At 42.3% G+C, this 23211-nt stretch overlaps 1 protein-coding gene across 5 annotated transcripts in view; it reads right to left on the reverse strand.

Moving 5' to 3' along the window:
• The window catches only part of VPS8 (VPS8 subunit of CORVET complex), an 80853-nt gene that overhangs the window by 11559 nt on the left and 46083 nt on the right, over positions 1 to 23211 (reverse strand). For 2 of the 5 annotated variants that reach the window (XR_008578249.1, XM_054835036.1), the window contains exons 31-43: positions 23034 to 23118; positions 21899 to 21997; positions 20255 to 20344; positions 19193 to 19239; positions 14698 to 14839; positions 13955 to 14044; positions 13487 to 13529; positions 12832 to 12935; positions 11394 to 11472; positions 9866 to 9948; positions 3700 to 3780; positions 2188 to 2357; positions 1368 to 1536 (exon numbers count right to left, since the gene is read on the reverse strand). Coding sequence is in view for 4 of the 5 variants with exons in the window: in XM_054835036.1 (XP_054691011.1) it covers positions 1368 to 1536; positions 2188 to 2357; positions 3700 to 3780; positions 9866 to 9948; positions 11394 to 11472; positions 12832 to 12935; positions 13487 to 13529; positions 13955 to 14044; positions 14698 to 14839; positions 19193 to 19239; positions 20255 to 20344; positions 21899 to 21997; positions 23034 to 23118 (1282 nt within the window). In the remaining variant the exon portion in view is untranslated. Of the gene's footprint in view, positions 1 to 1367; positions 1537 to 2187; positions 2358 to 3699; positions 3781 to 9865; positions 9949 to 11393; positions 11473 to 12594; positions 12683 to 12831; positions 12936 to 13486; positions 13530 to 13954; positions 14045 to 14697; positions 14840 to 19192; positions 19240 to 20254; positions 20345 to 21898; positions 21998 to 23033; positions 23119 to 23211 lie in introns of those variants that run through there. The other 3 variants (XM_054835038.1, XM_054835037.1, XM_054835039.1) reach the window with 3 other exon arrangements.

Below are 23211 nucleotides of genomic sequence, written 5' to 3' on the forward strand. Positions count from 1 at the left end.
GCACTGTTATAAAATGCCAGGCACTTTAATGATGAATGTAGTTTCAGTACTTAATTTTGCCTTTACCTTTTAAAGTTAAACGTGGTCTCTGTCACACCCATTCACACCCACTCCTTCGGAGCAGAAGCGTAGAGGGTAAAACACGGGGCTGCCTGACTTCAGAGCCAGTATCTATATTTCACTGCAGCAGGACGGTACACAAAGTGACGAGCATTTGTAAGCAGACTGTGGGGACCACAGTCGATTTACGATCTCCTGGGAGAGCTTTTCTTTCTGTCACCGTATAAGAAACCAACACGATTTGACTGCAAAGATTGCATTGTGCTCCATACTTTCCTCAGAGATTAGTTTCCCCCAAGTCTCCCTTCAAGCAGGAAGCTTCTTTCTTTGTTAATACAGAAGCTGATGGAAGTTGACTAATGCTGTTAGCTATCTTTGATTGGAATTGATTTGGCAGAAATTGAAATAATCTGCTAGAGGAAAACTAAAGTAGTACTATAAAAACATACTCCAAGATTGAATCACTTTGTTTTCAGAAGTGGAAAAACGTTACTTTGCATGCATCTGTGCGGTGACAAGTGCACAAAATACCTTGAGGCATTTCGGAACAAACCCTCGCCAGTGACCGCCTTCCCTGGCACACAGGGCAGAGGGGTTCAGCTTCCCCTGGTGCCACAGAAGACATCCCAACAAGCTTCCTGCCATTTTTGCTTACCATCCTCAGTACCGTGCTGGGGAAGAGACAGAAGAATGCATATCAAGACTGGACTTCTGTTTGAATTGGGGATGGTGAAACTTCTTGCACACAAATACAGTAAATACAAACTAATTATCTGTTCTTTCACCCAAATCCAGCTGTGTTGGTCTTGTTTACATGTAAGCTTTTTTAAAGCGAGTGCTTAGCGAGTTGAAAAAATTCTGGATCTTTTACCCAGAGCCAGATTATCAGTTAGGAAGATAGAACAAAGGCTCCACGATCCAGCCACAAGGAACATGCCAGCTTTTAATGGAAGTTTTCTATAAAACACACCTAAAATAGTTTGAAAGGAACTGTCCCCAGTGGCCCATCCCAGGTTCTCACAAACAAGACAAAGCAGTGGATGCATCTAAGAGGCAATCAACTGCAACATCCGCTGGCTAGTGGTTCCCAAACCTGGATGAACACATTTCTATTTCTCACACAGCTCTGTATACCCACACCAAAACAAAATGACATTCATAAACATGACCAGGTAACTGCAGATACTGTTTGACAGTTACTGATCGTGGGCTCATGTGGAAGCAAAGACCAACATGAGAACAAAGCGATGAAGTCGATAAGTACTGCTCAAAGTTTACTTGAAGAGAAACTGCCTCACAAACCTTACCTGTGCCAAGGATGCTCCACTTCCTTTTTTTAGCTCTGAGAAGTTCTCGCTCAGTTTTCCTCCCTTGTTACTGGAGTTGCATTTATAGCACATCCATCTCATCATGCCTTTGGTTACCGTCCCGCACTCTTTACTCAGCAAACACAGCGAATGGTACAAGTGGCCGCAGCTGTAAAGAGAAGAATTCTGCTCAGTGCTTGAAAGCAGGGTAACGCAGCCTGCCAGCTCTATGCTTTGGAGGGGAAATCTCTGGTCAACGGAAAACAAGGCAACTTCTCTGTAAATACAGATCAGCAGCGTGTACACTCCCTTCGTACCTCCACACCCTCCTGTAGTATTTCTAGACTTGCAAATATAATGGTAGAAGCCCATTTGCTGACACAGTTACAGATCACAACACTAAGGTAATAATGATCGTGTCTCATTTTACAACCACCTAGTCACAGACAAGAAAATCAGATATGCCAACAGAGTACATAGTCAGGGCTGCGATGGATCCGAGAGGTACAAATACAGGCAAATAAACCCAGGGTGCTGCAGTTGCACAAACCGCATTGCTGGGAGAGATGACAGATAAACTGACAGCTTACTGAACGGCTCTCACAGAACTGTAATGCAATTTTAGCCGAGACAGAGCTGGCTGCATGCAAAGAAGGCTGGGTCTGATTAGCCAGCCCATTTACAGTGCAAGGCAGCAGGGATACAAGCTCACAGCAATAGATATGATTACTTGTGTCAGTCAGAGACCAGTAGCTCGCTCTTTTCCTTTCTTTTCTTTTAAAACTACTAACATGATCACAGCTGTGACCTTTAACTTTACCTGAAAACAATGATTTCATCAGCAGTTTCTTGCCTTCTTTTGTACTGCTGTAGACAAATGCAGCAGTAATCCTGCTTTGGGGTAAGCCCTCTAGTGACAGACGCTCTTAGGTTACACAGGGACCAGTGGAGATCATGGTTTAAAAGATTCGTAGTTGTCTCTAAAAGGGTCTGTGTGGAAGACAATATACAGAATAACTAGGTCACTGTCATCTCCAGACTGCAGAAACTCCATACTGATCAATTCTTCACAACAAGCAGCTTAGCAGATTACTAAGAGCAAAATCAACCCAACAAAATTGCTTCTCTTTACATGTTTTCTATCTAGCCACTGCCCTCAAAATACTTATCCTTTTATCACATGTTAATGGAGGCGATATCTATTTAAGAGTGAAAAGGTAAGTGCTTTATTGATTTTTGTCCAAGAGCATTGAGACACACAGTAGGCTCATTTTGTCATCTTCCATACCAGACTCTTCTCCCCCCCCCCCCCAATATGGTAAGCTACTGCTTCCATGCTCCATTTTAGTAGAAACGTGCTGATAAAAATCAATGCCCAAATACACTATCACAATTAAAAGACAAAAAAATGCTGAACTACTCATCTGCTAGGTCTTCCCAACTGAGATTTCCATTTCTGGAGAGCCAAAAATCAAAATACCCTTAGTTTTTAGCAGTCGGTGCTTCTTTCGGTGACAAGCCTGTGATGTATCGATGCTCTGTAGCAGCAATTCACAAAAGGTGCAGAGGTTGCACCGGTGATTCACATCTGGTCTAGTCCAGCTGTGACATGCAGCCCGTACTGGACGACTGGCAGGCAATGACAGAGGACCTGCGCTGCTCAGAGCGGACTTTTCCCAAGAACCCAGAGATAACGGCTCTATGTTCAGCGCTCTACAGTAAAGCTATTTGCCATTTTATTTTTAAATTGGATGCTGCTGCATGGAGGCCTGAGCAGTAGCTGGGACGGTAGCGAGTTTGGAGGGCGAGTTTGGAGGAAGACTACGCATTCTGTTTTGGGGAAAAGGAGTTTTAGAAAACTGCTGAAGTTTGGACACTGCCTGGGATTTGAGACTGGACAGAGAAAGGCAGGAGTGAGATAAAGGTGAAATCTCATCAGGTGACGAAGCACAGCATTGCCATTGGAAAGTGGCAAAACGGCCTAATTTAAAAAGCTCTTATTTAAAACCACATAAAAAGACAAATCAATCTGGCTTTGTGCCTTTGAATCCCTAACTGCAGGATGAGCTGGAGAAAAAGCAGATGTTTATCCTTCCAGTACATTTAACATAAAACTGAGCTACAGAGGTGTTCACCATGTACCTGTCAGTGCCTTCACTTACAAACTGTGAGCAATACAAACTCATTCCCTTCCCCCAGTCACGGAACTATAAATCACATGCATGTCCATTTACTTTGCCCTGCAGAGAGAGATGGCAAATGAGAGAGCGCAGGCTAGATAGCTAAAAGTAATCCCTGTATACAGCAGCAGACAGAAGTCCACAGAACTTACTTGTTCATAGTTAAAAGTGTCCAGCATTCCCAGGACAAGTCCTTGAATTTCTCCAAGTTTCCCTTTTCCATAAACTGGATCCTGTATGAAGAAATGAAAAGCTGCAGCTGAATCAGAAGATATGACCATTCTGACTTTTTTTAATTTATTTTGTTTCCCTCCAGATTGGCATCGCAAACCGAAGTTATGACTCTGGATTTAAAGATGCTGTACATGCGCAAGGACAGCAGAATAATCGTATGTATTGATGGGAAAATTGGTAATTAGCAAAATGGAGCAGATGACAACATCAATACTAATTACTGTGCTTGGATCAAAAGACTTCACATGTGACCTTGGAAACTTCATTCAGGAGATGCAAGAGCTGACTGGAAAAATGCATTTGAGGAATATCGAAGAAAACAGCAGAAAGCACTGTGCAGCAACACAGGAGGCATCGACTGCGTCTGTGCTGTGCTGCCACTTCACACCGACTGCTCGGGGTGTCTGCTGGTCGGCGAGCTCCTGCGCTGCCCGCAGGGCTCCGGGCCCCATGCTGCCAGTGCGCTCTTGCCTGTGCCAGAGGGTAATTAATTCGCTGCTGAGCCTCTGTGCATCCACAGCTCAGCCCCGAGCTCATTCAACACCCCTCAGCTGCAGGCTGAAAGAGCAGAGGGCCGGGGGCTGTGCGGCTGCAGAGGTATGCAGAACCCTGGGCAATCCTGGTCTCACAGTCCAGGTGACAAAAAACAGCTAGGGAGCAGGGGCCTGGGGCTCTGCTGTTGCTGCAGGGATGATTTCCGTGTGCCCTGAGCAGCTTTATTTCTGTGTCCCAGCAGAACAAGTGAAGGGTTGTGGTGCAAGTCATTGCCCTCGTGTATCTCAACCACCTTCCTTAGGCCTGCTACAAACTCGGCATCATCCCCTTCTCTGGGGTAAGCTTAGCAAGATACCCAGAGAGATCTCCAAAACAGCTATAGAAACTAATCAGGCAATTTTTGAACAACAGTCTTCAGAGGAAATGTGACAGGCAGAAACGCCAACGTTCAAGCCTAAATAAAAACAGCACTGAGTAATATCACTTGAGTCAAAACCAGCTGTAGATTTGGAATATACAGATGAGCTCGACATGCTGCAGAGTCTACTTTTTTACTAGACAAACAGTACAGCCTCAGACAACACTAAGTTTTCTTTCCGCATGCATAATTTAAAAGCAACGGCGTAGAAAATACACTACACTGAGTCACCATATAAATTATGGAGGGCAACAGGGAACTCAGGACTTCCAACGCAGCATGTACGTGATCCATAACATAGAGCAAGTTATTTTTGTATCTACCAGATACTTTTCTAAAGCACTCAAGTATATGGCCAAGGAAACTCAAACAGGTAACTCTCAAAACTGTACAGATGCAATCATTTACATGTAGCAACTCAAACTTCCCAAGCTGCAAGTAGAGACTTTCAAAGCAACTTGTTTCTTGTCTGGAGAGAGATAGAGGAGGAAGAGGAGATACAAAGAGGAATAAAAGAGCCACCTACAGCTTTGCAGAGGAGGAACATGAGTCTGAGGGCCAACTTTCAGTTGCTCAGTTTTTCTCAAGTCACACTTAATGATCTTTAAAAAAACGGCAGGTAGGAAGAGAATGGACTTTTCTCCAAAGAGGAGCCACTTGGTCTCGCAAAGCCTTGTACCGAGCCTGGCAGTCAAGTACAAGTGGTGAAGCTCAGGCACATTTCCTGCCAGCAGCCATGGAAGACAGCGCTTCAGAGGCCTGGGTCGCAGCGCTCTCCCTGCCTTCAGCATGAAATCCAGAGCTGCAATTTCACGTTTCCAGCAAGTTATAATGCAGTCTTCCAATTTGCTGGTTTCAGCCCCCACAAAATTTACAGTCACCAGAGCCTTGTGGGATCGCTTACTTTTATGGAGGACTATGTTTCATTAATTCCACCTTATAAAATTTGTCTCAGTTTGGAATTTATGCGTGCTCCAAATACACTGGACGGGATAGCACTTCAGTAACAACAGCAAGCTGCACCAAGCCAGGAACAGATACTGGCTGCTGTTCCCAGGCTGGCATTTCCCTGGGAACATGGCAACGCTCAGCATGGTAAGATGAAGCCAAACTCACTGCCCAGCACCACTACCAACAAACAGATCAGGAAAAGCTGGCAGGTATCAGGATGCAAGCCAGAGGAGCTCACGCAGCCTTTCAGCCAGTTCTGTCTCCTCCATTTCCAGTTTCTTCCCGGCTCCAGGAACCAGCACTTTCTTTGCTAACAGCACTCACTGAACAGTGCTAAGAAACGCACTATGAACTCAGAAAAGGCATTCACTTGCAGCTTGTCCCATCTGCAAGGGGACAGAGCAACTATTGTACGTAACACTAATGCCAGCATTGACCTCCAGGATTGCAAAGAATAAAAACCCCAAGCAGGGCCCTAAGCAGGGACAGAAGAGATTCAAGCAAAGGTTTTTTTGGATCTTTCTGCTTCTGCTCTGTAACATTTTAGGGATTCCTTCGTTCCCCACTTTGGGGTACCTACAGGTAAATTTTAAGTTTCTGGCCTCTCCAGTTCTCCATTTTGTAGGAGGCATCAGCTGCATCTACTTACAAAACATTCATGAAGGATTACAGCTTTGTAAGGGAATTAACACTCAACCTTTCAGCCCTCTTCAGACAGCTTTCACATCCTTAATGACATGGAATTTTTCTTAATGCTCAAGAGGATTCCTCTAGTATCTCTCCTAATACGGTTATTTCAGACTTCCTATTTAATAAATATCTTTAAAACATTATTAAGGATGAGCAAGAACATAAATATATTAATCATTATTTCATATGACTTCAGTTATATAAAGTTAAGTCAATACGCTGCAGTAGGCAGATGCCCAGAGCCTACCTATTTTTTGTGAAAGCTGCGGAGTCTGGTCATAGCCCTTTGCAAGGTGCCCTTTAGCAAAGCATTTTGATTGCAAAGTTAACATTTGCATAAAGTATAATCTATAAGCAGTTAAGCCCAGAAGAAGAAGAAAAACAGTCCACTAAAATTGGAATACTCTAATTCCTTTTCAGAAAAGGCAAGATAATCTACCTCAGTTTATTGATGTCATCCACCTTACAAAAAATCCCCCAGTTAATTCCCGGGCAGCTGTTCTACCTTCCAGACCTGCAGCTCTACCACCAAGACTTGACCTCTGTTGGAGCAGCTTTTGAGGGCATTTTCCAGACAAGCACCACTTATAATTCTGGGTTTCACAGAAATATTTTGAGAGCTTGGGAAAGGTTTTATGTTCTCCAGGGCCCAGAAGAGCTGCTTTAAGAAGTTACTTCTGGTCACAGTTAAAGTGGCACATGAATAACATTTTGAACGAGGCCCTACATGCTGCTCAGAGCCAAGACACAACGGTTTGGCACCAGGGTTCAGAATTTTACATGGCTTCAAAGAGCAATTACACAGCTTTGCAAAAGGAATACCCACCCAGGGCTAACAAAATGGAGATCTTCCTAGCCGAGAAAGCACTTGAGCCAGAGTGTTCTGGGGAAACAGCATGTATGCATGCTGTGTTGCTGTTCTTCCCCACAGGGCACTTAAATGGCATTCCCAGATAATCCAAGGAAGCAGATGACAGGTCACACTACACAGGGAGGCAACAAATCCAGAGCTCCCTGCCATCTAACACAGGGGGAGTTTCTTTCCTGATGGTAAGGGTTCAGAACCCTGAACATTTGAGCTGGGAGCCCAAAGACATGGCCACATGGTAAGACTCATCACCATTCCCGACATCATCTTCCCAGACGAATTCAAAGCAAACATTCTTCCAAGAGCCATGCTGTGCACCAAAATAAAACCCAAAGAAAACCTCCCACAGGCATCCAATGCAAGCCCTGAAGCAAAAGTTTAATAAAACACAGCTACAAACACACAAGCAAAAGTGACCTAGAGCAATGCAATCCCAGAAATCAAGCTTGGTGTGAAGACAGTTGAATGGAAACGTGTGTTTTTAAGCACAAGAACAAAGGGTTAAATGAATGGTCTGCCTTGGTAACAAAGGACGCTGCTCCCAGCTGCAAAGCCGAGGAGGGTGTCAAGCACTGACAGCAGCAGACTGGTAAGAGCCCAGGACTGAGGAGTCACAGTGGAAGACCCCATCTCCTGATGAGAGGAGGACGACAAGTTTGCAGAATATCACGCACCATTTTTCTGTTAGCCCAACAGGAGAGCAGACTACAGATGTGTATTTCAAACCTAGGTTCCAAACAAGGGAAAACAAAATGTGCAGCAATCTAGCTTAAGATTTATGGAAGCTTAAGTGAGATTCAGATGCAAAAAACCACCTTATAACAGCCAGCAACTTCTAAAAGACATAACTAAGCTGTCCAAACCTAAGCTGTCATCATCAGAGGAGCCCCAGAGAGGCAGTGAGGGACTGACACTCTCTGTACTGCCCACAAACGATCCAGGTCCAATCACTCGTTCCCATACATCTTAGGTGTTTGCAGATACGTGAGTGTGAGTGAATGAAATCTATAAAGGAATGAGTGTTAAGAGGCAAAGTCAATTTATTTAGAGATCCTGTAATTAAATACCACCTTCCCTTCCATTGGATCTTCTAGTGAGTTTTATGACACTAGTTCCCCTACACCTGTTTCTGAGCTACGAGGTACCAATTACTACTCCTACTTGATGAAGTGCTGATATTAACATTCTTTACCTGGAATTCAGTCCTTCTCTGAATGCATTTTAAGAAGTCATCATCTCTCCCCATTTTTTCCTCTAGTTGTACAGAAACATTTGCCTTTTTAAATCTCTGTTTTGTCAGACTGAATTTGTAAGGTTGACCAGGGAAATGGAGCGAGCAGGAGCAATTCCCCCTGCCTCCAAACCCAGCAACCAGAGTTGCACGTGCTGCTTTAAATAATGCCTTACACATTTCTGTCCCTAGTAAAAGTACTTCACCAGATGCACCGTAAGCATCCCGTTATCCTTTGCGATAGGTGCCATCGCACCAACCACTTCCCTGCACAACTGACAAGCACGTTTCACAACGCGAGCCTCTAGAAAAGGGGTTTTCTATTTCTGCGAAAAGAGTCTGTAAGAACAGAAATGGGATGAAATATTTGAAGACTGCAAACAACAATTTCTGTTCTTCCCGAAGGAGAACAGGAATTTCCTCCACACTGTAACACCTCCCAGCTGGGCTGTCTTCACAGCGGTCACTGGTTTGCCTCTCGCCCCATTCTGGTAATTCTCACCATAACGCAGGAAAGCCTCCCTGTCAGCCCCCCCACTTATTCATTCACAGCTTCTGTATCATTTCCTGCCTACATTAAACATCAAAACCCGAGAGGAAACTCTATCTAATGCCCCAGTTAAAACTAGACTAAATAAGTTATTGAAAAGGCATTAAGTTTGCTCGACACTTTCTGCCTTTGATAAAACCATATTTCATTTGATCATGCTTTCTATCCACTCTTTTACAACATTTTTCACTGTCTTTAATTATGATTTTTTTCCAAAATCCATATGCAAGATTGTGCCTAATATTGAGATCAAACTACTAGGTTGCTAGAGGTGTGTGTTCACCCTGTGAAGCCTGTAAGCCCTTTTCTACAGTTTCTTCTCTCATCAGGAACAGAAACCCTGAAGAGTAATTCAACACTTTCTCAATCCTTCAGTCGCTCCACAACGCAGAGAATTTCTCTAATTCATTTTCTGCGTTTCTCAAGGTTTGCTATTAAATCCCAACCTAATCTTTCATCTATTTTTCAAATTAACAAATTGTATCTGCTTGTAATCACTCAACCCAAGATCCTGTTTTGAAATCAGCCCTTCTACAAGATCTTTGTTGCTCGCTAACATCTCTGAAATAATACATTGCACCATCAAAAAGGCCCAGTCTTGATCTCTTTCTCCAAAGCCCACACACTTTGCTTTAGTGTTTTCACAACTGTCCATCCCAGAGCTTTAGCTAAATGCCTTTCAGCAAATTTAGTTCCAAGTTTTGAGAAATTCATAGTGGCTTTGCCCCTAAAACTGCAAAGTTTCAGTTCGAAGTAACACAATATTAGCTAACCTGATCTTTAACAATGTGGAAATTACTATCACATCAGGAACGTGTTCAGCTCTTTCCAATAACTTAATGGCACAGCTCCGTAAAGGCTGCTTCTCTTCAGAAACTCACCTGTAGAATTCTCTGCAGGATTGAAGGAAGAGCAATAAATGCAGCCATGTTGTTCAGCACCTGCATTGTCAAACTCTTCAAAGCTGAAACATCAAACATAAAAGCCACCACCAGTTTGTTAGTTAGGATTGAAGGAGTAAAGAGAGATTGATCTTCCAGATTAAGAGAGTTTTATTCCAACTCATGTTTTCTAGTTTGAAAACGGGTTTGATTTTTTTTCTTCTGCATGTTTTGCACTAAGCACACGCAGCTTTTTGTATCAGAAAGTATATTTTAAAGTTTTTGCTATGATGATGCCCCTCCCACACCCTACCTACAGTAAATGTTCACATTGAGACTTACTTTGCAGCACTGTCATTCACTTTTCCTACTGCTACCGAAAAACAATTTGGATGCCTTGTCCATGTTAGAGTCCCACAGACCCTAAAACTTCCTAGTATTAACTTTTGCATGAAACTTGTTCCTCAATCCCCAATTCCCCAAAGTATTGAGATATGCATGGACCCAGCAATTCAGGTTCTTTGTGGGGATAATTACCTATTTAGAGCAGTTTTGGGGAAGTATGCGCATTAGGAATGAAAACAAAAGAGTTATGCAGGATCCAAGCACATTATCTGCTCATCATTTCTGGTATCACTCCAGATGATGACTTTTCTGCAAGCATTGGCTCCCGAAAATGGATAATCTAGAGGATATTCTGAACTTAGAGGAAAAGATGAGTTGAGGGAAGAGGGGTGATTTTTATTTTTGGGTTATTGATCTCTGCAAGACTATCCCCAGGAGTCCAGATATAGCTAATGGTCACTGTAAGGAAACAGAGGGAGTACGGGCAGCACGATAACCACCACACCTGTAATACGCTGTGATCCTGAACCATGGACAACTGTAATCACTGTGGAGCACAGGGCTGAAATGGGACAGAATAATGTGTTTTGGTCCAAGACCACAGTATCTAAACCCTTTTTTAACTAGTCCTAAGCCTCAAGCTTGAGTGTCTTAAGTTTTCAAGATGTGCTGCTGACACCTGCAACAGATTCAGGGCACTAGAACTGGAGTAGAGAATGTAGCTGGTGTATTCAAGTTCTACTGGTTTTATATACAATAGACAGGTGCAGGGATAAGCGTACAAAAAGGCTAGGCATGGAAGATGACTGTGCATTACATCAGAAGTTCCCAAAGGGCAGACTGCAACCTACTTACAACACGGAAACTCTTTGTACACGCTGTGCACCCTGGCTTTTTCAAAGAGGCCATCCTCAATGGAACCAACTTACAAATGGAAGCTTTGGTAGGGTCCCTCTTCCACTCAGGACTAAAAAAACCCCAGCTGTCTGGCTGAGAGCTGCAGCCTGCCAAACACCCAAGCTGAGCTCAGTCCTACAGTCACTGCAGTTCAGATCTACTGCAGGAGCAGAAAATTTAGGGGTTGAGTAACACAACTGCTTTTCTTCTATTCATTCAGCAGAGGAGGAGAGACAACACACAGATTTTGATAAATATTTGGGGTCGCAGAAGCCAAAATACTTACATTTGGAGTATCGACACTGTGAAGAACCAGATAATTTCTGGGGGGACATCATAGCCTCGAGCAGGGGAAACCAGAGAGCCTGAAATAATCAAATACAAGGAAAAAAACCAGTAAGAATATGGCAGTACTAAAAATGAGCTGTGACCAATGTCAGAGTCCATTTCCAAAGGCTCACTTGCACATTCTGAAGAACAGAACTACATTTCTCGTGGCTGCAATGGAACAGAACTGAAACATGTTAAAATAACCTCAGAGCAAAGCACTTAGGAATCTACTTCCAGTCTGGATTGCTCATATCTTGGACCAAGATACTATTTGATTGGGGTCTGAGCACAGAAGACCCTTGTCTGCTCTTCCATTCTTACCTGTTTCTTGACTGGAATTGTGACAACAATCTACTTTTACTTCATTCAGTCCCCAACTACTTCTCCACATGAGAAGCAAACTCTCTGGTGTAGAGACTGCTTACGTAATGGGTAGCACAGTAAACAGATCCCGACTAAATTCACATAATATTGTCCTGGGGAAGCTGGTCCTTCATTTGGTGACCAGAGTAACATCTTACTTGGGCACCGACAAAGCAATTCCAGCAGGTGAACAGGACCCAGAGTGAGAGCAAACACTAACCCAAATCTATCCGATTGGGCGGGCAGGCCATAAACACGCAGGATGTGCACGCAGACACCTCTTCAATAAAACACAGCAACTATCTGTTGCACAATAAAATCATTTAAGAGAAGAAACTGAGCAGGTCACCTCATACACGGGACAGTGCTTGGAAGAAATTACGGAATTGTCAACTTCCAGACATGCCACACTGTCAGACACGGGAACCACGTTCTCAGTTTTGAGTTCACTTACATAAGAAGTTGGGCATAATCTTAGGAGACGCGTTCTACATCACTGATGTTGGCAAAATGGAAATGCAACCTCAGTACAAGGAGACTGGCAAACCCAGTCCTCTCTGCAAGAGCTCAAGCAAGCTGTATTGTCTCCACCCCTCAAAGACCAGGCTGACATTCAATTCAGGATTTGTGAACATGTTCAGAACAGCAATATTCTGCAGCCACAGCGAGAGCAGCATCACCTTTGTGCCACCATCAAGTTGGCGCAAACCTTACTATGCCTTCTTTAGTGTCTGAATGAGATTCAAACCAAATTTTAACCAGAGCTAAAAATGGGGAAAAGGATGTTGTCTCACCTGCTTCTCCGCTGCTGCTATGCACTTTATTTTGTGCTTCACCCTGACAAGTGAGGATTTCTCTCGTGTATGTCTGAAACCTGAACCACTGCAAGAATACCACAAGGCAGAGGAAAACAATGACTGCTTGAGACATATCAGTGTCCAATAGACAGGGAAAGGAAGCAGCATCTGAAGAGAAAGTTTCAGGAGACGCAGAAGCCTCTGTTGATTTTAGCAATACTTTTATTACCTTACCTCTCGCTGTTGCTGGTCTAAATTGTGTGAATTCCTCCGGCAAAGAGCAATTGTTTTCATTAAAGTATCTTCAATGTTTTCTAGCAAGGGGAGTTCAGCTGAGTCTAAGGTTTTTTGGGGAAAAACACAAATTGCAATTATAAAAACCATTAGATATGCGAACTCCCAATCATTCTGCAAAATAAAACCATGCTGCTGTTCTAAAATCTGTTCACTACAGCAAGCAACTAAATTATAAAAACAGGTCCTGATTTTTGGCACTTTTACTAACAGCACAATAAACTGGGCATATAAAGCATTTCATGTAATTGATTAAGGAAGATTTTAGCTGTAGTTTAGGATACAATTAAGTAACAAATATGGTAAGCCACTAAGAGTACCAGTCACAATGGAGAGAGCTACCAGGGCAGATGCCCACACACATGAAAATCCATTGCATTTTGTTTACACTGATCTTGCTAGAGATCAGTGTAACAGAGTAAGGAAGCATCAGAGTAACTACCACAGCCATGTGAATATAAATTTTAAACACGTCACCACAACACCTAGAAACCCAAAGAGGATCTCATTATGCCAGGTGTCAGACATATGCACTTTACATTTTTGTGTTTGTCTCTTTTTAATAGGAAATGGAATCTAACTTGATAACTCTTACTTTCATCATCTTGCGTAAGCATCAGCAACTTGCTCTGCAATCGCTGAAATGAGAAAGAACTCGGAACAGTAAACTTACAGAATCTTGACAGAAGTGTTTTTAAAAGGTATGGTTACCAAGGCTCACCCTCATTTTCTTCCCCAGTATAACTAACATAGCATGAATGTCTTTCCAAACATGAAAACAGGAGCTGAAAGATGATTTTTGATTAAGAAAAATTTCAGCATCTATTATCTACTAGATGTTTAAAGACATGCCAGAAAAACACACTGATCTGCTGAGTCTGCAGACAACTCAACATATTGTTATGTGACAGAAGGTAAACGCTTCCATGATTTCCAGTGGGAAACAAATTGAGAAGCAATGACAATATCAAACCTGAATCCAGGCCATCATGCTGATGGCGTGGCATGGCATGACATCCTGGCATGGCAAAAATGCCACACGCTGGATTTCAGTGTACTGTACCTCAAGCATAACCAAAAAGGCACCATGGATATCTCCTTTCTTCTCCAGTAAATATGAAGAAGCTTCATGGAGCTGATGTTTCTGGGTTATCTGAGTTAAAGGGGGGGAAAAAAAAAAAAAAAAAAAAGGTAAATGTCTATCTTAAGAAATCTGCCAGTGTTTGTTTACTCCACAAGACAATGACGACCAGATGGTCAGAAAGGATTGCGTCTCCATGTGCTCACAGGCACGTTACCCAGTCTAGCAGCACTCCTACTTCCCCCCCACACTGGCTATACTGCATTTATTTTTCAACCTGCACCATTGCCACCACCAGCTTAAAAAAAAGAAAATTACAAAACCTATACATCAAGATCAAGGACAGATTATTGTTAAAATTTTCAGAAGAAACAGTCACTAGTCAAATTTTGGCAGCGTTGCTTTCCAAAACCCCCAGGCCCATGATTTCATATACCTTCAATATATTCATCACCATTAACGCAGCCAGTCTCTATTCTGCAGTTACTCAGTAGCTTCAGAACACTAACAGCCTTTTTCTTATTGTCCCAGAGACTAAACTCAGAATCAGTATATTAAATATAGCTAACCATGCTGCAGGAGAGCAGCTGAGCAGCTCGAGGGGACAAACAGTGTTAGAAATGGATTAGAATCCACAACCTGGGCTAAAATACTTTTACTTTAAAGAGGTAGAAGATGATTTGGATGCTCCCCCTAGCCCCTGTCCTTATACATATCTTTCCTACCTGGATGGTTTCTTCCAGTCTGCAGTATTCCAGAACTTTAAGTGTCTCCAAAACCTGGTCTGGGCTGTACTGACACAGCAGCTCAATGAACTGCTCAGTGATGCAGGGCGGTAAGTGTATCAGGTCTTGGTTAATGCCTTCTCTGGAATAAAAACAGCACAGGACACTCAAGTCAAATTCGAACCCGGAAGTTTGGCTGGCAAGAAGAGTTTCTTATTCAGTTGTGTGCTGTCTTTTATCCTTAATACAGAAGTAAAAAACCCCTGGTTTTAAAAGAAAAATTATGCTGTTTCTAGTAGTTACTGGTGCTGGAGGTCTGTTAGTAGGCATTTCATTTGTTCCACAACATATTCTGCTGATGCCTCTGTATAAATTCGACTATCAAAGACCCCTGTGAAGAAAGATTCTATTGCAGACATCTCTTCAGCAATTCTATGGGAAAGAGGGACAAAGAACTCACCTAATGTCTTCAATGAAACCTAATGGTCTCCAAGTGGTTATCTATTTGTCCTATAGACCTTCTCTGTATGTGTTTGAAGAGATATTTTGTTGGTTTTTGCTTATTGCTCCTGAAATTCTTTTTCAACCTTTGTTGACAGTGCAGACCTGACACTCCTCTCTTCTGGTTAGGGCTGTGGATGATGCTGCCTGGCCCAAGCCATTCAGGGGCCAAACTAGGACTTTCCTTCTGATTCTAGCTGAGGTCATTTCTGCTGGTGAAGCTCAGAGTACAATTAAACTCATTTAATAAAGATGTCCCTGTAAAAAAGGATTTCTCCAATTCCTTTCCAGTAGCAGCTGCTGGCACTGCATTGGTTCATGCAGTGCCCATTTTCTAATCCCTTGGCTTATTATTAAGTAAACTCCTAATGTGGGGGAAACAAAACAGAGAACAGAATTGCATGCAGTGCCCATGACTCTCCCTGTGTCCTGACTGTTTTCTCCTATCTTGTTTTTAAGAAGAGCAACACAAAGCAAGATATTTCAAAGAGTTCAGATGGAAGGGATGATACTTTCCTAGAGATAGATATAGCACCTGCAACCCTTCAGAATGAACAGCATTTCACCACCACCAAGGTTAAACTTCATGTGGCAGTTCTAGGATTGATGCGTCATGCAGAGAAACAGCAGACGTTTATCCTGTTTAGGAAACAGGGCTCAAACCTGTTCTGAAGTTCCTGCTAGGAAAGAAAACAGATCAAGGTATGTATTTAGTTTTGTTACCTTTCTGAACAGAAATTCCTAATCAGAAGATGTGTTGATGTGCAAACCCTACAGCCACCGGACGGAAAAGGTCTGATACACAATATGATCCTCTATTTCCTGGGAGCTACAAGCGCTAACAGGATTATTATCATCCAAGAAAGGCCAGGAGAACACTATGCCCCTAGCAAGCCAAAAGGAGCTTACTGTGATTACAATGTCAGTCACTTGATTATAGATGATATTTGCCCAGAAATGAAAGCCTGACGCAGGTACTGCGTATGGACACAGCTGTATAAAAAATTGGTATCCAAACTATCGTGTTCTGACATCAAATAAAGAATGGGCTTTTGAAGGACCAAACAAGAACCCTAAATTCTGGCCTCCTGCGTTCACCATCCACTCCTCCCACAACACACGCCTCGGAACTCCCCCAATGCCTGTAAGGCAGCGAGTGTTCTACTCTTTTTGCGACTAGACTACAATAAAGAAGCACTTTCTATCTAAAGTGAGCTCCGTCTACCAAAATGGGAAAAATGGCAAGTCATACATTTTTAGTACAAGAACAAATTCTAGTCTGGAAATAACTCTGGCACCGAGTATTCATGACTTCATAAGCAAGCTGACCTTTTCCTTAACCATTTCCACTTAAGAAATGCAGAGAGAATGGAAAGAAAGCTGTATTTCGATAATGTTAAAAGCTAAGCAACAGTCTGGAGACTCGCAGGTCCAGCTCAGCTCAATGGGATTATGTTCACCTTCAAAATAACCAGGTGAAACATCTCCCCTGTCATACTCCACAAGCTCTTTCCTAAAAGGAAGAGATAACCACTGGTTTCTCACAAAACCTGGCACAAGTGAGCCTTGTGAGCGGCACCGACAGCTAGTGAGAGGAGCCACTGTAACAGAACCTAAAAGTTTAGGTATCTGTTAATATAGTTATAGACCCAGAACACTGTATTGCTAAATAAATTAACATTGTTGGTATAATACAGAAACACATACTGCGAACAGACATGCTTCACTGCGTTGGTTTTTTTAAGAGGAAAAAACCAAAGAGTTTAAAACGGAAATGTAGCAAAGGCTGTGATTAATGAGCTGAGCAATATACACTCCATTCTCTGTTTTCTGTGGCTGCTTAGAAGATACAAACATACGGACATTTGGTTTTAATTTCCCCAGGCAATTTCTGTTAACCCTGTTTCCTCCCTTCCCCCTTCCACCTCCTTTAAAATAAATCTCTAGCTAAATTAAATGGGCCAAATTAATCCCTAATGCAATTCCACCAACTAGGATAGTTATACTAGCATGATAAGTCTTATCCTCATATGATCAAGCAATCATTCGTATTTGAGACATTAAAAGCCCATTTACTGCTCTAAGAATCTTTATTTGAATAAGAATTTTGCTCAAAAAAGCATATCAACGTTTAGATTGACTGAAAAGAGATGTTTTCAGAAGAACCTAATCGCTATTTTATGTATACATATACTACAGAGTACAGGTATATCTGCAGATTAGGTCTTGCATAGCAAGATTTCTCCCTCCTTCCTACCTCCCTCAGGGTACAGTTCACCTCATTTCAACAGGTCTTCAAAGCAGACAATCTCATGGCACTGAAAACAGACCACAGGACCTGGAGTTTTATTAACAACAACAACAAAAAAAGCCCCTCCAGCAACCTAGGATCTCTACAGAACACTTCTTACTGACATCATCAAGGCTAAACCTTGGCCTTGCAGACCTTCTGCTTTATGGTCACTGCCAAATGTGAATCCAAAATATTTAGTATTTTATTTTTCTACATAACTGTCCCACTATTCTTTTACTTATTGAGTATTCTGTCAACAACATTCCAGTCGCTGCACGGTTTATCTCCATTACTTGGGATGCTGAACGTCTTACTGCAGTGGGGAGAGTTTGTGGACTTTGTAACACAGAGGGAGAAGGAACTGTTCATAAACTTTCTGAAAGGTCAGATACAGAAAGGTGCTTCCTGTTGCTGGTTTGAACACATCATGTGTTGCTTTCGCTTAGAAGATAAATACAGGAGAAATGGCTGTAGTTAGCTCTAATTATGGTAGAGCTAAATTAGATATGTTTATTGCTCAGAGATTATGGAAGCCACTCTATGCGTAAGATTAAAATCCAGGTTAATTACTACCTTCATCGGCTCTCACTTGCTGCAAGTGATATCACAGCATAAACAAAGTCCTACTTAACATCCAGCTGGGTACCATTTCTGCTTAACTTTTCAATTAAAAAAAATAATTTATTAACTAAATAATCTCCTGTAGAACCCAACCAAGATATTTTCTTGGTGAAGTGCTGATTTTATGCTGACTTCTAAGACACAAAATAGGTGTGGAAGTTCACACCTTCCATACAAACAAGGTTGTAAAACTCAGGAGATCACAAAACATCTCTGCCTTTTTTAAATTATTATTTTTAATCTACATCCTAATAAAATCCAAAAAGCAATTAATTCCAGGTTCTAGCTTCCAAAGCATGCTTTTTATTCCCCTTCAACAAGAACTGAAACATTGACACTTGAATTCAGATATTACCACCTTTTCCTCCTCCTCCTCCTCAAGCACAATTAATTTGTAGCTAATTGACAAAACAAGATCTTGCCTTAAATTGCATTAACAATTGCTTGAAGGCAGTTGGAGCTGTGCATATATAAATGTCTTACAAAATAAATAAATAAAATCAAGGTCTTGTAGCACTTGAAACTGATTTAAAAGAAAGAGAACACTCAGTGCCGAAATACCGAAAGAACGGGAGCAGATGGAGCAAGCAAGTGGTTAAAGAGAAGTTTGCAGTGAAATACGGCAGCAATTCTGAAATAAGACAGAAATGAAAAATGCCAATACACCAAAATACTTTTCTATTTATGTTAAACTTGGGCACCTCGGTCAAGTAATCAATGGGTGGGTTGAGAACAGAAACTGCCATTTCTGAGAAGAGAAACAGCAGTTTCAGTCACAGGGTGACCATTTCACAGCCTTCTCAAAGAAGAAGCCAGCGTGGGGGAGGCGTCACATTGCACATACAGGAACCCACACCGCTTCCCAGTTAGGAAGCTGGCACGGGCTCTGCTAAAGGCTAGTCCCCAGAACGCTAATTTCTGTGTCATCCTTCTCGACTTTGTGCATTTTGAAGAGAAAGTCACTTTTCCCAAGCCCTAAACTTGGCTGTAGGCTGTGTATTGATACATGGTTTCAAAGGAATTTATTTTGATCCATGTTTTCAAGCTGTAGTTTGCAAATGGTCTAATTTTCTTACATACCTTGGATCCAGGAGACTCCTCAGAAACTGGAAGAGTAAAAACTGGTCCTATACAACAGGAGGAGACAGGGTATTACTATTTTAAATAACGTGCTATAAACCAGCAATTCTTGAAGTACATCCATTGAAGAAAATACTGTTGACGGCTGGTGCCTGCTGAAAAAGTTGGTATAGACGTTTTTTCTTGTGTAAATACTCAGAGGACGTGTTTGCTGACAACAGCTCTGTCTGATCTCCGAGTGCAAGCCACACTGAGCTCCAGACCAAAAACTGCCTTGTCCTGGTTTTGGCTGGGAGAGAGTTAATTTTCTTCCTAGTAGCAGGCATAGTACTGCATTTTGGATTTGGGATGAGAATGGTGTTGATAACACACTGATGTTTTGGTTGTTGCTAAGCAATGTTTGCCAAGTCAAGGCCTTTTTTGCTTCTCACACCACCCCACCAGCGAGTAGACTCGGGTGCACAAGAAGTTGGGAGGGGACACAGCCGGGACAGCTGACCCAGACTGGCCAAAGGGATATTCCATACCATATGACATCATGTTCTGTATATAAACTTGGGGGAAGCTGGCCGGGGCATGATCACTGCTCAGGGATGGGCTGGGCATCAGTCAATGGGTGGTGAGCAATTGCATTGTGCATCGCTCGTTTTATATATTCTTTTATCATTATTATTATTATTTTCTCTTCCTTTGCTGTTCTATTAAACTCTGTCTCAACTCACGAGTTTCTTTCATTTTCCATTCTCCTCCCCATCCCACCAGCAGGGAGGGAGGAGTGAGCGAGCAGCTGCATGGTGCTTAGTTGCCGGCTGGGGTTAAACCATGCCAGCGTTACCAAGTGATGCAATCAGCACCTCAGAGATCATACATTTTTATGGCCAGAACTCTACAAACAGGCCAAATAATTGAAATGTAGCAATTCTTGCAGCTGAGTAACTATCACACTATTTTTCATCCATTTATGAGGGTGACAACTTACCATTACTCTTAGCAATCGTTTCTTACAAGAATGGCAACCCCACTGTAAAGAAGCACCAACACCAGTGAAGTTTGACACCTTACCTGAAGGTTGGTAATGATGCTCTCAATCTGCTCACTGAAGTGAATGGCTACCAAGTCAGCTGCTTTACACGGGCTCAGCAACAGCAACTCCTTCGAAGAGGGAAACACAACAAAAATAATTACTTTTAATTTCATAGGCAATATAATTATGCGGTATCACTGAGTTCATTCATATTGTAACTGCATCTTTACCTAGATGAAAGCTGTAAAATAATGAATACCATCGCACAAAAAGTGATTTTGAAAAAAAATGAGAAGGAAGGGTAGTTTGGCATTTTTGAAAGTGATTTTACTACACAACAGGTCTTGTAAGAATGCAAAACTCTTCACACCAAAGAGACCACATCTCAGTCCTAAGGCAAGGAAATGATTCCATCAGGTTTTCTGACAACTGCCTTTTAGCCCTGCCAAGACCAGCTAGTGCCAGCTAGGAGCCAGTAGTAGAGAGGAAACAAAGCCCTCGATTGACCCTAGGGAATTTCTCAGTCAAATGGAAATAGTGTTTAACTGGCTTGAACTGAACCAAACCTGAGGTTTCCTGTAACTTTTAACTGTAACCAATACCTGTCCAGACTTGAAAAAAAACCCTGAATGATCTCTTTACTGTAATAAAAGGAAAAAATTCTTGAAGATGCCTGTGGGTTTGCATCCTGTCAAGCTTGATCTAAAAGGCTTCATATCATAGAAGTTTACACAACCCAGAACATGAGGGTACTATACTAGCTGCTAAGAAGAAAATTAATTCCATCTCAGCTGAAACCAGGACAATGACATACAGCTGGATACACAGAATTTCTCTGTTTATTGTCTTTCAAATAATTTTCCCCTCTTGGTTCATTTTCTCAGTAGTCACGCACTACTTGTAGATGCTGGTAGAGACTAAAAGGATTCTGTATCTTTCGAACATATCTGGTACTTTTTTGTCCACTTCACAGGACACGGATTTGTGTGGCCATTTTCTGCCAAGTAGTCTGGGCAAGTGCATGACTGTTTGTTTTATAGACAGAGTTATTTTCCTGGCTTATCTCCAGATCACCCTGGAGGGGACTGACACCACCTTGTAGGAACTAGAAATATTATGGATTCTCCATGTCTACTGACTGGACAATTATTTCAGACACATCTCCATCCCCTGAAGCAAAGAGAGATTGAAGAGATGGGAAAAATTACTAGCTAGAAAAGTCTAGGAACAGCCTGTCTCTCACAGTAGAAGTCACGACCCCATCTTCCCACAGGTTGGAAGTGCCAGGGTACCAAGGCTGAATGCTATTACCACTGTAGGACAAGGAATCTGATACCACAGACTGGGAGGATGGCGATGTCAATGTTCTGACCTTGCTGCTGCTGCACACTCAGGAGATGAAAGACTTGCTAATGGTTCCCTTCCCTGCTACACAGCCCTCACACCAGACATCTTCCCCTGATAAGGTCCCGTTATCCAGAGAGCAAACTTGAAACCAGGAAACCAAGGAGGCCAGCCTGAATCTAAGAGATGCACCTATATTAATGTATAAGACTACTGAACCTTAAATTCAGCTTCCTAAACAGTTGTGATTCGAAATTGTGACATTTCTGCTTACAGAACAGCACTAGACAGATCCAATGGCAGTAGCTGAGGTACCATGGGTTTAGGATACACCGTACCTCTACATGCTCCAAAGCTTTCTGCCACACCAACTGCTTTTCTTCAGCACTGTAGCCAGGCATGGACAGGATGTTGTGAATATAGTTGAAAACTTCTTCCTGTAAGGCATAAACCCATAAATGGTATAGTATGTTCTGCAGTGCCACTAACAGCATTAGATTTTGGTAGGGGAGAGCATTTCAAACAGTCTTAGGATGACCTCAGGGCTAGTCCTCTCTTAACAAGTCAGGATAAGTTATCTGCAGGCGAGATTGTATGTCCCTAAATAGTTCCTGAAGAACTGCCAGGGAAAAAAAACCCAAGAGGAACAGAATTGATGCTAAATGTGTTAAGCACTGAGGTCAAAGAATTGTTCTTCCACTATTAGAAACAACCCCTCTTGCTCGCAGGGAAAAAGGACAGACAGGAGATCGCTCTAGCTAAGAGCACAGGCAGGGAAAAGAACGCTCTACCAGAGGGCAGGGCAGTTTTCCCAGCATATTCCTAAATTCCTCTTTGACATTAGCCTCCCCCCCAGGTTCTCCTGCACTGTCCTCAGCTGAGATGCTCTTCTGTACCATATTTTTTGACCATCTCACTATCACAACCTATCTCTGCTGACTCCTTCACCCACACAACTTTCAGCATAGTGGTTTCATAAGGAGATCACATCGGTGAGACCGGCGAGATCCAATTTGCCAGACACTCCTCCCAACTTCTGTTATGGTTTGGAACAGAATACCTCAAAAACTGTGGCAGATATGCAACTTATACACATGCAGAAGGTAATTGCAAAGAGATAGTAAGGGCAGAGAGACTCTGTCCAGGGGGAGAAAAGGGGAGACTAATGGCAGAAACAAAGAAATATTGCTGTTAGCAACATTTGCAATAAATCCCACCTTGCACTCAGGTTTTATGTATTAGCATTATTTAAAGAGAAAGGAAAACCTGAAACTTTTAAAAAAAAATTAACTTCTCTCCCACACACACACAAAAAAAAGCCTTGACTAGAACTAAGAAAACTCAACTGTAAAGGAGGATAACTTTTTAAGACAGAGAAGTACAACAGAAGAGCAGGGCTGTTCTGCCCATTCACACTCTGGCCAGGCAGCACTGCTATGAAGATGACAGGCCAGAAGCACCAGTTTTACTCACCTTTCTCACGGGATCACGCAGGTAACAGCCAATTATTTTGTCATAGCGAAGCTCTCGTTCGTACATGAACTCACAAATCTGGTAGCTAAAATGAAAAAGACTTCCCACATTAGGAAAAACACACTCAGCTGAGTCAGCAGAATAGAGGTAGGTAGCTCAGATTCAGCACAGCTTGGTG

Source organism: Grus americana, chromosome 9 (genome assembly GCF_028858705.1).
Source record: "Grus americana isolate bGruAme1 chromosome 9, bGruAme1.mat, whole genome shotgun sequence".
In the NCBI taxonomy this organism is placed as follows: Eukaryota; Metazoa; Chordata; class Aves; order Gruiformes; family Gruidae; genus Grus; species Grus americana.